At 39.9% G+C, this 18,931-nt stretch overlaps 1 protein-coding gene across 1 annotated transcript in view; it reads left to right on the forward strand.

Moving 5' to 3' along the window:
• LOC125903215 (glypican-6-like) overlaps positions 1-18,931 on the forward strand; it is a 235,236-nt gene that overhangs the window by 130,481 nt on the left and 85,824 nt on the right. The window contains exon 4 of the mRNA XM_049599991.1: positions 8,141-8,306. Coding sequence (XP_049455948.1) covers positions 8,141-8,306 — 166 coding nt within the window. The remainder of the gene's footprint in view (positions 1-8,140; positions 8,307-18,931) is intronic.

Genomic DNA, 18,931 nt, shown 5'->3' on the forward strand with positions numbered 1-18,931 from the left:
ATATACCTATTACTCAACCCAATTAATTTGACATCTTTAGTTACTTCACAGATTAAGATTATATATACAAAATATATAAATGGTATATAAAATAGACGCTTTTGCATAGAATAAACTACACAACAGTGTAAAAAGCAAAAAGTTAATCCAATAATCAAGTACATTATGGTCAGTTTTTTCTTAATTATGAGCACTCTTAATTCTGAAGCACATTTAGCTAATAATTACTGAGATGCTTTTACATAAGTGACATTTTTCAGTTCAGGACTCACACTTGAAATGGAGTATTTTCGTTGTGCTGTATTGCTACTTTTACTTAAGTAGAAGATCTGAAAATTTTCCTCCACCATTGCAGAACTCACACACAGATTGGCACACAAACACATGCTCTCCACGTGGTGTTATCACAGCACTTAAACGTCAGATGAGTAGATTAGTGTTTTAATCTCACTCCGGATCTGAGGCATCTCGTGCTCCAGCCCCACACTCAGCCTGCTGTGAAATATTCCATCCACTCAACTGTAAATAAGTGCTAACAAGATTATCAGATTACCCTTCATCCAGGGCACACAGTGACTGCTGGGCACACTAACTGCAACGATGTAAAAATCCCTGTAAGATAATTGCGTTAGGAGACACCATTCTAATGCAAATTTTCTAAAGGCCCACAAAGCTCAAGGGCAGCCTAAAACACTTTTCCTATTTGCAGCATGAAATATATTTCTTTGGTTGCCACTAAAAGGCCACACTGAATGTAAAGAGTGCAGTCGGAGCGGGTTTATAGTTAAGAAAACTCTCCCAGTGTTGTCTTCATGTCTCTTAAATAGGCTGTCTGGAAACTGGGCCAAGTTTAATTGAATTGACAGAAACAGATTAATCCTGGAACTTTTTTTAATTATTTAATATTCTCATGAATAAATACTGTACTTTATTGTACAAGTTGGAAGAAAAAGTGTAATGGTATTAAATTGTACAAAATGACATTTGCAATGGTCTGCTGATGTTGAGTAGATGATACAGTGCACTATATATTCATTAGACTCTTCTGTAATGCTGCCATCATTTATGCCATAGCAGTGGAGCAGTGGATTTATTAAGGGAATATATTCCAAAGTCACCCTGTTGACTAGTTTTTGTTTTATGGCAGTGGTTTAAACTGGATTTAGTGTCCTTGCCCAGGTGCAGTGACTGGGTGGGGCTGAGCCGAGAGAGAAAACAAAAGCTCTCCCTTTCTCTTTCGTCTGTCACCATAACAATATTTATATGCAAATTAGCTTGTGGAATAAAATGATTCAAATAGCTTGATAGGAAAATGTTATATTTAATCTGGGGGGTTTGAGTCATTGACGAAGGGGAGGGGGAGAGACTGCTGGAGATGCATGTGGAAGCAGGTATAGGTGGAAGTGCAATCTAAAAACTGTCTTGTCTTTGTCTCAGTTACGGAGGACTGGTGAATTGCATATAGCAATCCGATTTGACTCGTGGATTTATATGGCTATATATAATAGAACAGTGTAGGCACAGACTGACCAGACAGATCTAAAAGTTGTTGACTGCATGTGGGCTGCGGAAGGAGACAGCCAAGTACTGTACAAGCACAATCAGTCAGTAAATTAATGAATGAGAGGGCTTAATGTAATTAGCTGCTTTTACAATCCAACAAATTATTACATACACTTTAAGAAAATCATCATTATAGAAATCACAAAGTGTGTGGAAAAATTGCAAGTGAAAAAATTCTTTGAGAAAATAAGATGCAGCTCTCTCCAAAAAGCAAACAGTGAGATTGGCATGCTCTCTGTTCTGTTCCTCTGTCCAAATGTGGCGGTAACACCTGCCCGTTCCCTCTGTTTGTCTGCTAGTGTCTTGTCCGGTTTTCTCTCCGTCTGTTTCATCTGTATCTGTCTCTCTCTCTGTTTTCTTGGTGTTTGTTTCTCTGCGTCTTTGGCAGCGTCTTTGGCTTTCTCCACAGCCAGTTCTTTCTCTATTTGCTCTTCTCTTTCTTTCTTTTTTTGTACTCCCTCCAGCACTGCCTGTGAATTAGAAAATGTAGGAATTAAATGCTAGTTAATGTTGTGCATAACGTCTAATGGCAGTGAGGGGCTCGTGCCGGCTGATAGCAGGCACCTATAGCACTATTAGAAATATATAAATAATTTAAAAAACATATTGACTTGTAACACTTTATTTTAAGTACACCTACATGGCATTAATAAACAGTACATTAACATTAATATGTGGTTTATAACACACTCTTATGTTGTAAGTAAATACAAGTGTGTATATTGTTTCTGCTTTGCCTAGAATCGTTGTTATAATTGTTGGTAAATATTCTACATTAATAAACAAATGTCATGATGCTTACAAACACTTAATAAGGGGACTGAAAGCGCTCCTTTGCTGATTTTCAACCAGCTTTGTATCATAACAATGTGGTAGTATGTGTGAATGTTCTGTGGTAAACGTCCCTCCATCTTACCAGTGCCCAGATCTTCCTGCTCATCTCCTGGCTCAAATTCAGTTTTTGCTGGCTCTCAGGCTGTCGTTCGAACTACAAATTGTACTTCCGCTTTCATGTATTTATTGGCTGCCATCGTGGACACAGAGTACAGAAGCGGATCAAGAGAGAGACCCGATTCTCTCTTCCTCTCTCAAATTCCAATTGAATGGTAAAATTAGGCAGTGTTGATTAGGAGTGTGCCATATCATCTCATTCACGATAACACCGGTACCTGTTACCCTCGGGACCAACAAGCATGGATGAAAGCAAAATTATTACCGACTCCACAGCGGTTCCAAAAAGAAGAGCAGCTTCAGTAGTGTGGAATAAACTGTTGCGTCCTAGTTGTTTTATGAACAGCTGCGGACTTCTCAGACTCTTTTAGTGAGTTACCGCTCAGAGGGAACTCATTCAGCGGCTCCTCTGGCAGCAGCACAGTGTCTCTCTCCTCTCTTCTCTTGCCATGCGTGCACGAGAGTGGACGCATGGCAGTCGTCAGGTGATTTTATCATAAACCTTTGGTAAACCTACGTGACTTGCAGCTTGACAAAAACAGATACATACATGTGAATGTGCGATAGTTGTGGTATCATTACGGCCTGTCACAGGTTACAGCGTGATGATTAGAGGAAAAATGAAAGAGCATAAAAGTCCAGGTGGAAAAAAAAAAACAACTCAATCACTCAGGATTTTGCTAAAAGAAGGAAATCACCTGTTGATTTATATATATAGATTCCAGGGTACATTTTTGTACTTGGGAGCTGTTTCTATGTGTAATTTTTGGTGAATTTTATTTTTTTGAATTTTTAATATTGTATACAGAATCTGAATCTCATTCTGAGTTACTGTTCTTGTTCACAAACTCAAGCATTGAGAGATCATTTTTGTTTTGTTTTTACTGAATATTTGAAGGCAAACTGTAAAACTATATCACTTATTTCGTTGCAATTCTATTTTCTTAAATCATTGATAAATTGTTTTTAACACCACTTTGTCATATTGTCAAGAATATTGTTATCGCAAAAATACCCTGAAATACTGTGATATGTTCTTAGGGTTATATAGCCCACCACTCATGCCGATCAAATATAAACCAGGATTCTGTTTAAGTTATTGCCTATTTCTTGCCTAAAATGTTAAACAAACATATTTTAGTGTACTGTTTGGCTGTAAGAATTTGTAAACAGGGAGTGGGTGCCATACTGTTTCCTGTATCGTAAAAACAGAGCTGAAAATACTGAGATCAACCAGTAAAATTAAGCAATGCTGATAAAATATGTACCAAGATTCTCTTACTGCATTGTCTGTTTCTCTCCTCAGATGTTTTGAGAAACATATTTTAGCTGACTGTTTCACTGTACTTCAAGATTGTTTGGTAACAGCCGGCCACCATGTTGTTTCCTGTGTCAAAACCGACAAGCTCACATTACGACAACCACCTGTGGGAGTGTTTTTTGGTCCGGTGCAGCGCTGTGCATTCTTGTTGTTGTAGGTTTTCTACCTCTTAACAAAAAGCAAAGGTTACCGCCCTTTTCCTCTCTTTTCTCTGGTTATATAGCACCACTTTCAAAAGTATTTGCATCTTTCTGCTGCATAGACAGCCTTGTTTCATGAAAATACCATCTTTCCAGCAGTGAAACATATCTTTAAACCTCAGTAATTGTTTTAAGACATGCAGTGTGATTCCTAAAGGGCAGGGAGATGTTATGATAAAAATAGTAATACTGACATTTCTATATTTGGGAAAAAGGTGAAGTTTCCACAGAAACAGAGCCTCAATAGTAAGGAGTGCCCTGTTTTTTGAAATGATCCAGCAGTGAAATACGTCTTTACAGTCAGGTGTTACCTATAAATGATTTACATTTTTACCATGAGCTGGTTTGAGTTTGGTAACTAGCTAACTGAATTAGCAGTTTATTGGCCATTAGTTCATATCAACAAAATAATGTCACATTAATAACACTTAATTTGGTCTTATTTATTCCTAGAGCAATACCATAAAACCAGCAAAAGCGCCATTAGTAGCATCTGATTATTTTTCCTGACATGATGCCACAGAGGCCTGACACATACATGTAAGTGGTTTTCATGTGTGTCAACTGTGAAATATGTTCAATCAAACGAACCTTGTTTGTGAAAAATTCCCCACATGCTAACCCCTGAGTGTTGTAAGCGATTTACGTCAACACCATACCAGCGGATGACATGTGGCGGTGGAATTGACAGCAAGCAACCTCGTTTAATGGCCTTTTTACAAGACAGTGCGTGATGTCAGTAGCAGATTGCAAATGTCAAAGACGGTTCGTTTGGTCCTTGTTGTCGGCTGCCAAGCAGCAGTGGAAGCAAATACACTAATAGCACACATCTCTGTCTTCCCCCTTCTTCCTCTCCCCTTATTTTCTCTCATCTCTCTTCTCCTTTTCTCCCTCGCTCACACACATATGCACACACAGGTGGTCTGGCCATTGTACCAGTAAAAATCAAAGACAGACCACAGCGTTCAAAACAGACTAGAGACAAGCTTGAAGCTGGGTGTAGTGTCGCAACACAGCGTCAGATGTTGCCATGGCACTGCAGAAGTGCACTGATGTTGTTTTCTTTTTTTTCAGGTCACTTTTATTTTCATCTTTATTTTTATCTCTGGGCTTTGTGTCATATGTCTCTGCATGTTTCTCTTTGTTTTTCCTTCAATGTTACAAAGGTCAGATTAACAATAATTCCTTTTTTTTCCTGTTTGAGTATTTTTACTACAACTTGACCTCCCAAACTGCAAATTAATCACAGTGTTGCTCTGATGAATAAACATTACTCTAGAATTAAACCTGTTTCTTCAAATAATTCTCTCAGTTGGGTAGACTGGATCCTCTGCACCGCCTTTAAGATATAGAAAACAGTGTCTCATTGGTCTGTCTTATGACAACCACTGACCCATCTGCCAACCTACCCCTGCACACACACACACACACACACACACACACACACACACACACACACACACACACACACACACACACACACACACACACACACACACACACACACCACCAGTCTCCAGAGTGTGTGCTGGACAGAATCTAAAGTCAAGCATGAATACAGAGGCTGACAGGCCAATTATCAGATGTACTCTTCGTTCTGCATCCCCACCTCTGAAGGAAAGCAGATGTGAGAATCCTGTCGCTTTCACTCAAGCTGGTACAATGACATGGCCCCCAACAACAAAAGGCACATCCCTCACAAGGAATGGAGATGGACAGAGTTGTAAACATCGTCCTGTCATACAGTTTTATCTGGTGGGTTTTCACATTTCAAGCTTCAGAAGATGTAATGTAGTGTGGGGATGTTTGTCAAGAGTTGAAATGCGTCTGACTTTTCTGCCCCTGAACTTTCAACCGGGAATTGCAGTCCTAACTATTGAGGCTTCGTTTCTGTGGAAACCTCATATATAACCTCATATATATCTATACACACACACACATATATATATATATATGTTTATATGTGTATATATATATTTACACACACACACATTTTCATGAAACAAGGCTGTCTACGTAGTAAAAAGACACATTCTTTAGCAATTGGTGCCATATAATCAGAGAAAACAGGAAAAGGGCTGCGGCATTTTCTTTTGCCTGAGAGGTAGAAAACCTACAACAACGAGAATGCACTGTGCCACAGCGGACCAATAAACATTTCTGCTGGTGGGTGATGCAGCGCAACTTACCGTAAAACTTCAATTTAAAGCCTAGTCTCAATTAAACAGACAGCTCCTTTTACTAGCCTGTTGTGCATAGGCGTCATTTGGCAAGGTATGGCAGCTGCCATACCTTGGAATCAGGAGAAAAAAAGAGATAGGTTCTGTAGTCATCTTACTTGAGGCGCAGTGGCTGGTTGTTTTCATTGTATTGCACTTAAATAGGTCAATAACATGCTCATCAGTGAATACAAGTGTTAGTGAATACAAGTGTTATTGAATCAAATTGTTCGCCACTTAGCTCCTCCGCGAGTTATGAGTTATGTGAGTTATCTGTGTGTTGTAAAAGCATTTTGCTCTGCTGCTGTAGACAGCCTGTCTAAATGATGTCTTGAAGCCTGTCTGATTGTATGTGGGGGGTTTTTTCTTCATGTTGGCATGTTAAGCTTGTATTTTTGGTCTCTGGAGACACTCCAATAAATTCGCCTATACAGTATTGTACCAAATGGGCCTTTGTTTTACTGTGTTTCATACACCGGACCCATTGGTTATCTTGTAGAAATGAGCTTGTAATTAATTTATTTTCTTTATTTTCTGTGAAGTTAAACACATGACTAATGATAATTAAACGTCCGCTTGCTGTCCGTGGTGCTGAAATATGCGCCGAAATAGGTCCGATGTTTTCACTGCTCTCACCAAGTCGTACATTACATGCAGAGTCATGTTCTTTGAAACAGTATTCGATAGCATAGTATGTACTTCTGACAGGTCAAAGACCAAGGTGAAGGTTTATATAAGTTCATATTTTTGAAACTCTATCATCAGTAGCTCTGTGACAAGTCATATTGCCATACCTTAGCTTTTGCTGAAACGACGTCCCTGCTGATGTGGCTACACATTTTTACAAATAAACACTGTCTCAATTAGAGGCCTGGTCTGAATACCAAGCAGTTCATTTTGTTAAGAAGAAGAAGTTCTTTGGATGTATAAAACCGGGCTGGTCTTTAATTCGTTCATTTTCCATAGCCACTTACCCTGTTGGGGGTCACGGGGGCTGGAGCCTATCCCAGCTGACAATGGTGAGAGGCAGGGTACACCCTGGACAAGTCGCCACACTATCACAGGGCTGACACATAGAGACAGACAACCAGTCACACTCACATTCACACCTATGGCCAATTTAAAGTCGCCAATTAACCTGCATGTCTTTGGACTGTGGGAGGAAGCAGGAGTACCTGGAGAAAACCCACACTAATACGGGGAGAACATGCAAACTGTGCACAGAAGGGCTCCCCCGCCTCGGGGGGAACACCGTGCCGCCCCACAGTGTTGCGCCATCTGTCAGAGCTAGATTGAATTAATGATTCATATTTAACATGTTATCTGAAGCCTAATTTTTATACAAGTAATATTCTTACTAGTTTAAATAAACAATTGGATTATATTTCCTGATCTTTGCTGAGCAACACTCTAAAGGCCTGTCCAAATATAGGCCTGTTGATTTCAGTGATTTAAGCAAATAATAGCCCAGGCTTTTAATTGAAGTTTTACGGTGGTCATTTTGACAAAGAGAACAATATGGCAGCTGGTGGGTAGCAAATGATCTCCAATTAGAGTCAAACAGTGGGCTAAAATACTTTTCTGAAAACGTTAGAGGCGAGAAATAGGCAACACAGTAAGAGAATGTTGGTTCATGTGTGATCAGCGCTTGCTAATTTAACCATATGATCTCAATTTTTTCATCCTCGGTTTTAGGGATAAGTGGTACGGGGCACAAAAATGTAGAAGTACAACCTGTAGTTCAAGCAACAGCCCCAAAGCCTGTGAAAATCTAAGCTGAGAGATGAGCAAGGAAATCTGGGGAAAAAAATGAAAATCGGTGACGTATCCCTTTAGTGACCCTGAAAAGACCTGACATAACTGAAGAATATCTCTTTCCTTCGTAGGTGAATGTAGTTCCAGCATGTGTCAGAGCCCTGACCAAGATGCTGTACTGTCCATACTGCCGTGGCATGCCTGGCCTGAAACCCTGTCACAACTACTGTCACAACGTTATGAGGGGCTGTCTGGCGAACCAGGCAGACCTTGATGCTGAATGGAACCTCTTCATTGGTAAGAAATAAAATATTCTCATTCAAAATGTGTGCCCTTGCACCTGTTTCTCATTTTCCCTGTCATCTTTTTAAGGTTCGTGCTTCTGTCTGTCTCTCTCCGTCTGTCTGCTTGTGTGCACACTCATACTTCTAAGTCCGCACGTTACTTTTCCAAGGCGGTGCCTTTGAATAGTCTCTGTGGGAATTCAGTAGGATGTGCTGTGTTAGATTCAGCTTTAAAGGATTTACAGAGACAAAACTGAAATCTTATTTGTGCAACCATTCCTTCTTTTTTTCTGTCTGAAATGTTGTTTGCTGTTGCTGGAACCCTGGCATAGTGCTTAAAGCTCTGGTCCCTGCTGTTTGGGATTGATAAAGGAGAGCAGATCCTAGGCAAACACATTTTCTATAGTGTTTCCAGCTGAGCTTGGTGAGTAATATAGCACTTCGGTTAGGCTGTAAGTAGCTGGATGCTGTAAGCTCTCCTGTTAAATGGATACCAAGGAGGCACATAGAGTGTTCCCTCTGGATCTTTTGTAGGCTGATGCTTTATTTGTTATGTACCCCAATCCTATCCTCCCACCCACACTAACAGATTTCTTTAAAAATGGGGCGACACTTTTTTTTTTTTTTTTCTTTCTTCAAGAGATATCCCTGAAGACTGTGTGTCAAGTGAACTGCACTTCTAAGCTTTTGGCTGTTTTGTGACAGGCCTGTCATTCGAGAAACCATCAGATGACGTACCGCTTGTTCTCTCCGATGGCATGTCTGAAGTCTCAGATCAACACAGGCCCCTATGCACTGAATGAGATGTCTCGCAGCTTTATGACATGTGTTAAAAAGTTAGTGTCTTGTTCGGTTGTGAAGAGGCAAATCTATTGCCGCAAAGGGACGCTCTACTTGACAGTAATGGGAAAAGCTGTTGTTGCAACAGAGTGATGAATCTGGTTAGACAAAAACACCCTTGAGGTGTAGAAAAAGTGGATTTTTAATTTTGAACCACTTTTTTGTGCAGGCATTGTTTTTTGGTTTGGAGAGACACTGTTGTTGAGGGTATTATAATTAGAAATGTAGAACCCAAGGGATGTTTATTTTCACCATGAAAGACTAATTTTTTGATGTCTACTGACATTTTGTATTCATTAACTGTTGCTAAAGAACTTCGATTTGCTTACTGTGCAGCTTGCAAGAGATATTGATTCGCCTTTCAGAGACAACTTCTAAATGTATCACAGGTCAGTTCTCGCCACTGGAGCACATCTTTGCATTATAGAAATTTATGGATTGAGTCCTTACACAGTCTGTCATTGTCACCCCTTGAAATCATCACTTATTAGAGCAGGTTAGATTAGAGGCACAGCCTTCAATTTTTAAAAAACCCTCTGTGACATTTACCTGTGCTCTTTGTTCATGCTTAAAAGTCACTATTGATACCATTGATTCCTCAGACCATAATAGAAAGGAGAGTCTGAGGCTTTCTATTTGCTTTAAACTTCCACGGCAAGAGAGGAGATGAGTTCTGGAAATGGTCTGTAATCTTTCTAAATCCTGCTGAATCAGGGATGTTTATGTAACAAATATTATTTTTGCTTTTATTAAAGACAGGCCGAAAATGGAAGAATGCAGAGGTGGCTAAACTCAAACCAGATAATGTTTCTTCTCTCTTTTTAATGTACAAAGTTAAGATTGACTCATTTTTACTTTGTGGGACAAATCATAATTGAAACAGTAGTGTTATAATTATTTGTTTTTGGAGAGAGGTGTCTGAAGATAACACACTGAATGAAACAAGGTTCACAGATTACTGTTACATTTAGTTGTATACAAAAATAAATCAGTAAAAACAAAACATTTTCGGGTAATTACCTGAATTTAACATTCAGTAGATTTCCAAACATTTTATCTAAGTAGTAGCATGCCTTCGTTCTGGTCACATGCTGTCACTCTCCTGCACTGGGTTAAGGTTGTTACGACAGGCCCCAGTGCACACAGTTATGAGGGGCCCAGTAGTTCACGCTATCGTGCACATATTGTCTCGTCACATGATCAGAGACTTGACACTGGGTAACATTAACATACATATCACCCAGCAGTCATCATTGCATATCCTTATATCACCAAAAATACCAAAGAAATGAGACATTATTAAGTTAATTTAGAAATTTTACTGGGTTATTATAGTTTATTTGAAATAAGCTTATCATTTAGTCATAGATGCTATTGACTATTATACCCAAGAAAAGAAAAAAAAACATGATGGATATGAATGTGATTTTTTTTCAAGGGCATATTGAGCAAATGGCTCTGTTTTTAATTTAAAGGGATAGTGCACCCAAAAATGAAAATTCAGCCATTATCTACTCACCCATATGCCGATGGAGGCACTGGTGAAGTTTTAGAGTCCTCACATCCCTTGGGGAGATCAGCAGGGGGAGCGGACAGCACACCTAATGGCTGACGGCGCTCCAGACTAACGTCCAAGAACAGCATCAAAAACTTTATTTCCTGCATTATGGTGAATTTTTCTGTGCCAATTTGTGTCTTTATTGCATCACTTTATAATACCGTAAATCTTCAATTAAAAGTCTAGTCCCAGTTTAATGTCCAGTCTCTTTTACTATCTCGGTGTGGCAACACATTTTGACACATTAAAGCCTGTCTCAAGGCCTGGTCTATTTTCCAAAAAGTTCATTATTTAACAGAAGTTATGAATGATGTATAAAACTGTGTTGTTGGCTACCTCATATTATGTGTCCATTCCTCCATTACCCTGTAAGTTATTCATATTTCTTTAGCCCGTAATAGTCTGTACATCAAAAGAATCAAAAAGTTGTGAGTATTGTTTTAACAGGATGAAGTGGTGTTGTGTCAGTATGCCAGGTGCCGTAATCCTATCGTAACTCTCTCTCTTGCGCGGGCTATTAATTAATTAAGTTTTATGGTAAATGTCTTTATTTGCATCAAAATAAAAGTTCTCAGCTACTTTTGGCATCATAAAAACTTTTGTGGCATTAGAGCTGCGTTCAATAATAAGGACAGCATATACCGACCTACAGACATGCGTTTTTTTTTAAATGTTATTGGAGAAAAATGGTGGTGAAAATAAAACATAAATACAGGCTGTATTCATTTCAGTGATGAGTCAAAATGGCTGCCGGTTATTTTAAACTCTGCGTGTGTTGTGTACATACAGCACCTCATATGCCTACAGTTTGCTATATGGAAATATGAGCTGCGAGCGAGGAAAACAGAAAGTGAACACTGCCAAGCATTTTCTTCTGAAACAGGCTAAATATAACAAGCTGCCTCATGAACATTTCTCCTCACGTTGAGTTTAATTGCTAGATAATGATTGGCAGTGACATGATGTGTCAAATGAGGTAAGCCTCCCTAATGGAACAAGCGTGAAGCCCATCCACTGTGTGTGTGTGTGTGTGTGTGTGTGTGCTTATTAACTCCTTGACTCATTTCCAGCTAACTGCAGTCTAACAGTGAACCTGAGAAATATGGTTAAGGATACAATCTTTATCTTAGCATATGAATGCCTCAATGAAACTGCTTTACTGAAGGATGTTTTTAACGTTTAAAATGTAAGTACAGAGATTAATAATCAGCTTCTAGTTAAACAAGGTAAATCTGTGTAGCACTGCAATATAACGCAAACAACTGTAAAGACTAAAACTGAAATTTTTCAATATTAAAGTCATGGAGTACAAACACAGCACCGTATGAACTAACTGTTGTTTTTCTGCCTCCTGTTAAACATTTATAGAGGTGTTCTTGCATGTTCCCTCATTCCCAAAACACAAAACACACAGTGACATCAACTACCACTGCTGACATGTCTGTAGACAACAATTTCTGGCAAGCGCAGAACAACAAATGGAGCGCACCTCTCTCCCTCTGTCTCTGTCTCAGACACAAAAAAATACAGTTTCACAGCAACACATCAAAGTCACATCACATGGCTGATTCTCTATTTTGTTTGAAAAATGAAGATCAGGAGATATCTGTCATCGCTTTGCCACAGAAAATATGTATTTCATCTGATGCAATACGGCACAAGACACATGGTGTCTCTTGTCTCTGGTGAAATTGTGAAACAGGGAACTCAAGTTGCAACAGTTGAGTCGTTTTACTGTTTATTGTCATGCTGGCACGATTTGCAATGAATGTCTTGGCGGTGCCTAATAACAGATACATACCAGCCTTTCTTTCATCCGGGCATAAAAGTAAATAAATAACCAGGTAAATAATGCAGCACTTAAATCATTGTAGAAAATCACATATGATGTATGGGTGCATTCAGAGTAGAAATATTCCATTATAATATTTTTTTGTGTGTTTGCAACTTAATTGGGCTTGAAAAACTTGTGTTTCAGGGATGCCCGGTGGCTTAGTGGGTAGAGCAGGCGTCCCATATAAGGTACTGGAATCTACCGTACTACCATACTATATGGTACACCAGAAAAAGATTTAGTATGTCCCATTGAATAGTATGTCAAATGCAGTATGCCAAAAATACCAGGATGTTCTACTACATCTGGTCCAATTTTGCAGTATGCAGACCAGCATAAGCAACAACAAAGGGGCACACGTTTTAACGTGGAGCATTGACAAAGCACAGGCAGAGGAATTTACGAGACGCACTGTAATACCAAACAAATCAAGAAGACTTACAAGCCTGAGACTTGAAATAAATCCCAGACAATCTGACAAATTGATAACCACTCACGATTTTAATATACACATATAAACACAAGCGCTGCGTATATGAAGACATCAGTATCACTTTGCGGGTTTTACAAGCGTTACTGAGAGTAGGACAAATGTGCCGCTGCTGTGTTTATTCCTGAAATCTGTGCAACATTAAAACAATAATAACCTTGGCGAATACTTTGATGTAGCCTACATATCACTTTGCAGGGGAAGAGGAATGATTGCGGTATCCGTGTCATACATTTCAAAGTTATAGTCACAGTACAGTAGTGTACAGTTTTTAAAGGTTACCGTAATGACTTCACGGCTTTCAGGCTGCAAATGGAAGACAGGCTGTCAGTGAACAATGAGCATAAACCTGAGGAAGGATATGATTTACCTGCTCATACACGTGCTGAGTGATATCAGGCATCCTGACTGTTGAGTGTGTGTGTGTGTGTGTGTGTGTGTGTGTGTGTGTGTTTGCGTGTGTGTGTGTGTGTGTGTGTGTGTGTGTGTGTGTTCAGTGTTGAGGGAAAGAATTCATGGTTTGGCCAATGGGTGATACCACGCCATCAGTCACCTGCCATCGTGACAAATTTACCCAGCTCTGCATCATGACAGACACATCATTATCATTTTTCTTGTCAGCACCTTGTTAAAATACCCTCAGAGACAGAGAGAGAGAAAGAGGGGACACATGCTGTTATTCACACACCACTGCAGTTTTTCAGCCTTTCGCCATGATCAACGCCATTTTTCACGAGCAAGTGACATCACTGTGTAATGTAATAATTTCAGGTGCACGTGGTCATAATTAATAGCAGGTTTGAGTTGACTTTTTGCCTTCCCCAAACAGTTATTGTCCAATTTTCGCTTTGCAGCCATAACTACGCCATTAGGCTGTCTCTCCACATGTTGAAGGGGGGTGTGTCGAGAGCAATACTTCATATATAGAGTTGGAAGTGTGGTGTTGCCTTTCTGGAACCAAAAAACACAAGAGCATAACTAAGAAAGGTGCTTGCACATGACCAGCATTAAAAATCTCTTGATGCCCGCTGTGCCAATGTTTTCCTATGGAAGCTCGCGTTAACGCTGACATCGGAGCTTCACCCGCGTTTTGACGCAATGCCGAAAGTTCAATTTTGTCGAACTTCAACCTCGTTTGATGCTGACCTTTCCGTGTAGGGCCAATGATTTTACAGTAGAACACAGACAGGGTGCAGGGGCAGAGACGGGGCGCGGAAAAATTAAGATCTGACTGCAAAATGGAGGAGAGACTCATACTAACCGTGTCCAGCTACCCCATAGTTAATGATATCACTTCCAGGGAATACCACGACCTCGACAAGAAAAGAGGCCTGGAGAAGAATTTCTCTGGAAATGGGGATTCCCAGTAAGTTTATTAATATGATACGAAATAAGAAAGAAACATTAGCTGTAGCTATAGGTGGCATGTAAATAGCATGCCATGCGAAGCCTGCAGGAAGATGTGTGCTGATCTTTGAATGTCTGCTGGCTGTCAGTGCGTGCGGATGATCAGCGTTGGGTCAAGCCGATGGTGAGTGCTGCAGTGTCGGCAAATCGGCAATCATGTGCAAGCGCCTTAAGGAATGGTTGTACGCTCCAACTCAGGCTCTCAGTACGTGTGTGAGGCTTTGAAGGCCATTTGTAGTGGCCAAACAGTGAAACTTTAAACTTCTGGGTCTGTCATGTGATGCCACTGGGCCCAAAAATACTTTTTCCATAGACTGATGTTACAAAACGAGATGAGTTAGAGTCAGAGTTAGAGTTCAGTACATCCATCCATCCATCCATTTTCATAACTGCTTATTCTGTTGAGGGTGGCGGGGAGCTGGAGCTTATCCCAGCTGACATCAGGCAAGAGGCAGGGTACACCTTGGTCAGGTTGCCAGACTATCACAGGGCTGACACATAGAGACAGACAACCATTCACACTCACATTCACACCTACGGACAATTTAGAATCACCAGTTAACCTGCATGTCTTTGGACTGTGAGAGGAAGCCGGAGTACCTGGAGAAAACCCACGCCTGTCCAATCCAATTCAATTCAATATAATTCAGTTCAATTCAATTCAATACGCTGTAATAATAATGGCATTTCTAACGTGTTTCCAAAGCACAATTACAATTTAAGACAGTGAAAATTTAAAAACAGTTAACACAGACATACATTTTTAAAACAAAAAGTATTAAGTGAACAAGTAAATTAAAAGGCATGTCTACAGTTTGATCTGTCATAAGATGAACTATGTGTTGTTGTGTTAGTTGTCTCTTAGGCTGTGACATGTATTGGCATATCTTGCTGCATCTATGGCGCTGTATGATCATGTCTCCATTCATGACACTTGAGTTACAGAGTCGATACAACAGCATTAAACAGTTTTTTACTGTAACAAGTAGATTACGATGCAAGTTAAAGTGTTGTTTGAATAAAAACACCTAATAAAGCAAGTTGCAGTCAGTTTAGTTAAACATTATTTTATTTAGATTTTATAAAATCTTGTAGTTTATGACGTTATGACTTCGTGGATATGCAAACTAGCACGTGACATCATCCAGCGACCTCTGGCGACTTCCCTGCCTGCTGTAGCTACTTCCCAATTAAAGTAGTTGGCAACACTGCCAACAGTGTGATGTTTTAAGAAAACAGTGTAATAGTGCTTCTTGTTTATTTCCTCAGATTTTTTTTTTTTTTTTTTTTTTTAAATTGGCCAGTGTCATACAGCACTGTCAACAAATGTGTCAATCATCAGCTAAAAATGAGAAGCCTGCTTTTGTCTACCTCCGTCTGAAATTTAGGGACCCATTGTAGAATTCTGAGTCGTAAATCATCTGCCGTTATTGTATGTGCCATGTGAGAATGGACAGATTGACAGGCGTAGCAGCAGTAACGAGGGTGGGGGCTTGTATTACTGGATTTACGGTAATGAGTAATGAAGTAATGAACTCCTTCCTGCTTTAAACGAGAAGTGATTTGTAAATACCATTGTATTCCCCTACTGTACTCACTGAGCTGTGTCTGTGTATACATTATTTCTCCTAATTAAGATATAGGCTTGTGTTGTCCTCTGTTGAGTCCTTTGACACCACAGTGTAAGCGATCCTCATTGATTTTATTTGCTCATTCCTTTTTAATCACATGCATTGGGTCCCAGTGTAACTGGACCTCCCCACAACCCCCCAGTTCATGAGAATTCAAGGCAATATTTTCTCTGTCCTCTGAGAAGGACTTTCTGTGATGTCTGCGAGATTATGAAGATGAACGCCCTGCCAGTGCTTTACTTTAAATGATATAGATAGCTTGGCAGAAACTTAGCTCGCACTGTGCTATTGCTGCACAGAGTAGCCTTAAAGATATCCACAGATCCTCTACCTTTCTATACGAAAAAGCACCACAGTGTCACTCAACATCCACACATGCTTTAACTGAAGAGTAATTGAGTGGTCTTTATGATTCCCCAAACACTGCATCTTTAGGGGAAGTCTGAGACATTTACCAGGCACAAAAACACAGACACACATACACACAGACACACAGGCTTCAAACTGACTGACTATCAGGCATGATGGTCTCAGTAACAGACATGACACGAACAAACAAGCTAGCTAGTAGGATCCTGCCTGTCAGAGAGCTGAAGGCTGGATGACTCACTTAGCCTAGTGGAAGTGATCTCCATATCCTCTTAATAATCAAGAATATAGAATATTTTAATTGCCACTGGCTGCACAGAATCTGCAAGACGCTGCTTTTTCTGTACATGTGGCAGAGATGCTTACGCAGCAACACTTTATATACAAGGAACATTTCCTTTTCCTAATACTGTTAGTTACCACAGATGATCACCAGCTATGTTTATTTATGACTCGACACACATGCACTCTAAATGTTATTCTTACTATATTTTATCCTCACTTTTTATAATCATGGAAAGCATCGGGATTAAACAATGTGGGAAAGTAATCTATGTATTTGGGTTTTTTTTTTTTTTTTTAGAACAACATTGCATTAAAAATTTAGTATTTTTTTTTTTAAGTTCCATATCTTCCTCTAATGTCTGTAACAGTGTTGTAATAAATCACAAAAACTTCAGTGCATACTCTATGTGGCTCTACCACTCTAAAATATTTAGGTTAGATAACTTACTGCCTTGTTGTAATCATGTTGTTAACGCTTTAGGTTCCAGACAGTGATCTGGTTGATGCTGACTTCGGGGCTAACCTAGCCTGGTACGACCATCCTGATGATGTCAGCTCAGCATTCTGTTTTGCTTTCCGCATCAGTCTGGACTCGGTGCCACCTCAAACACTCCAGAAATTAAAATCTATCAATTGGGGATCCGCACCGTAGTTGACAACGTATGCAGCCAATCAGGGACTGCATTGGAGCTGATGATGTAAAATGCAGGCCTCAGCTTTAAGAATGATAATGGCGGCTCCTGAAGCAACAAGCGCTAACTCTAACGTTAGTTAACACAGCTGCGAGTAAAGTCATTGCAGAAATAGAGTCAATAACAACAATTAAACAAGAACAATAAGATGCACTCACAGAGTTTCTTGGAGGAAAAGACGTTTGCTCCATTCTTCGGACTGGATTTGGCAAAAGTGTCATTTATAAACTGGCTCCGTTGGTGATGAAGATGTGTGCGGGTGTTTTTTGCTGCTGATTGTCTGAAGGAGTTTGTCTGTCAATGCCAGTACTCCCACCCAATGAAAGTGTTTAGGGCAGCACCGGGTCCACACTGATACAGAGAGCAAAACAGAACACTGAGGTGATGGTCTGAACTAGGCTATGGCTGACCCACTTCACTTCACCCAGCAATTGGGAGGCAAGGCACAGTAACTTTGCCTGGGTCTTGACCTACAGCATTTATGTGCTGATAAACTGAAACTTATATATTATTTAATGACACAAGACAACTTCACCAGGATTTTTTCTCCGCTCTGATCGCCAGCACCTGTCTGCTCTGTATGCATCCAGTGTCACTCCATCTCTCCCTCTTTCTATGTTGTTGGAACGCACACTTGCTATGCACACATGACACTATTCATTCATTTCTTTAACAGCTTATCCTGTTAGGGGTCGTAAGGGGGACTGGAGACTATCCCAGCTGACGTTGGGTGAGAGGCGGGTACACCCGGGACAGGTCACCAGACTATCACAGCGCTGACACATAAAAAAACACACCTAGAGGCAATTTAAAGTCAACAATTAACCTGCATGTCTTTGGACTGTGGGAGGAAGCCAGAGTACCTGGAGAAAGACCAGGTCTTTCCACTTCCTGGTTGATTAGATTGTGCAGCATTAAATTTTTGCAATATTGTTTTGAGATGTATTAATTATTCGGCCCTATAAAGCAGACATGATTTATACAATTATACATTTTGATTTTAGTGAATGTTTAGACTTTTCAAATCGCATGAAGGAGTAGTTTGACATTTTGGGAAATGTACTAATTTGTTTTCTTGCTCAGAGTTAGATGAGAAGATTGATAGCACTCTCAGAGAGAGGAGAGTCATATCAATCTTCTCATCCAACTCTTGGCAAGAAAATGAAAAGCCGCTTTTCCAAAATGTTGACTTTTTACTTTAACCTTACTGGTAACCCCTTTCCAACGCATAATTTCAGATTTTATAGCATGATTCTTTGTTTCTACCTCCTGGGCCCACCAGATTTGTATTAATTTTATTAATCTGTGACAGTCAGATACACTTGAGTTAAACTGGTAATCCATCAGGGGTGAATATCTCTCGTTTACTGTAAAACACAACCAAACACTTTGCTAAAAGAGTCAAGAAAGGAACGAACAGCTGAAAGGCAGCACAGGAAAATAAAGTTATCCAGCAGCAGCAGTCGTGTCTCGCAGCTGTGGCAGTAGAGAGAAGTGTTAATGTAAAAAGACATGAGAGTTCATATGTGAGG

This window comes from Epinephelus fuscoguttatus, linkage group LG2 (assembly GCF_011397635.1).
Source record: "Epinephelus fuscoguttatus linkage group LG2, E.fuscoguttatus.final_Chr_v1".
In the NCBI taxonomy this organism is placed as follows: Eukaryota; Metazoa; Chordata; class Actinopteri; order Perciformes; family Serranidae; genus Epinephelus; species Epinephelus fuscoguttatus.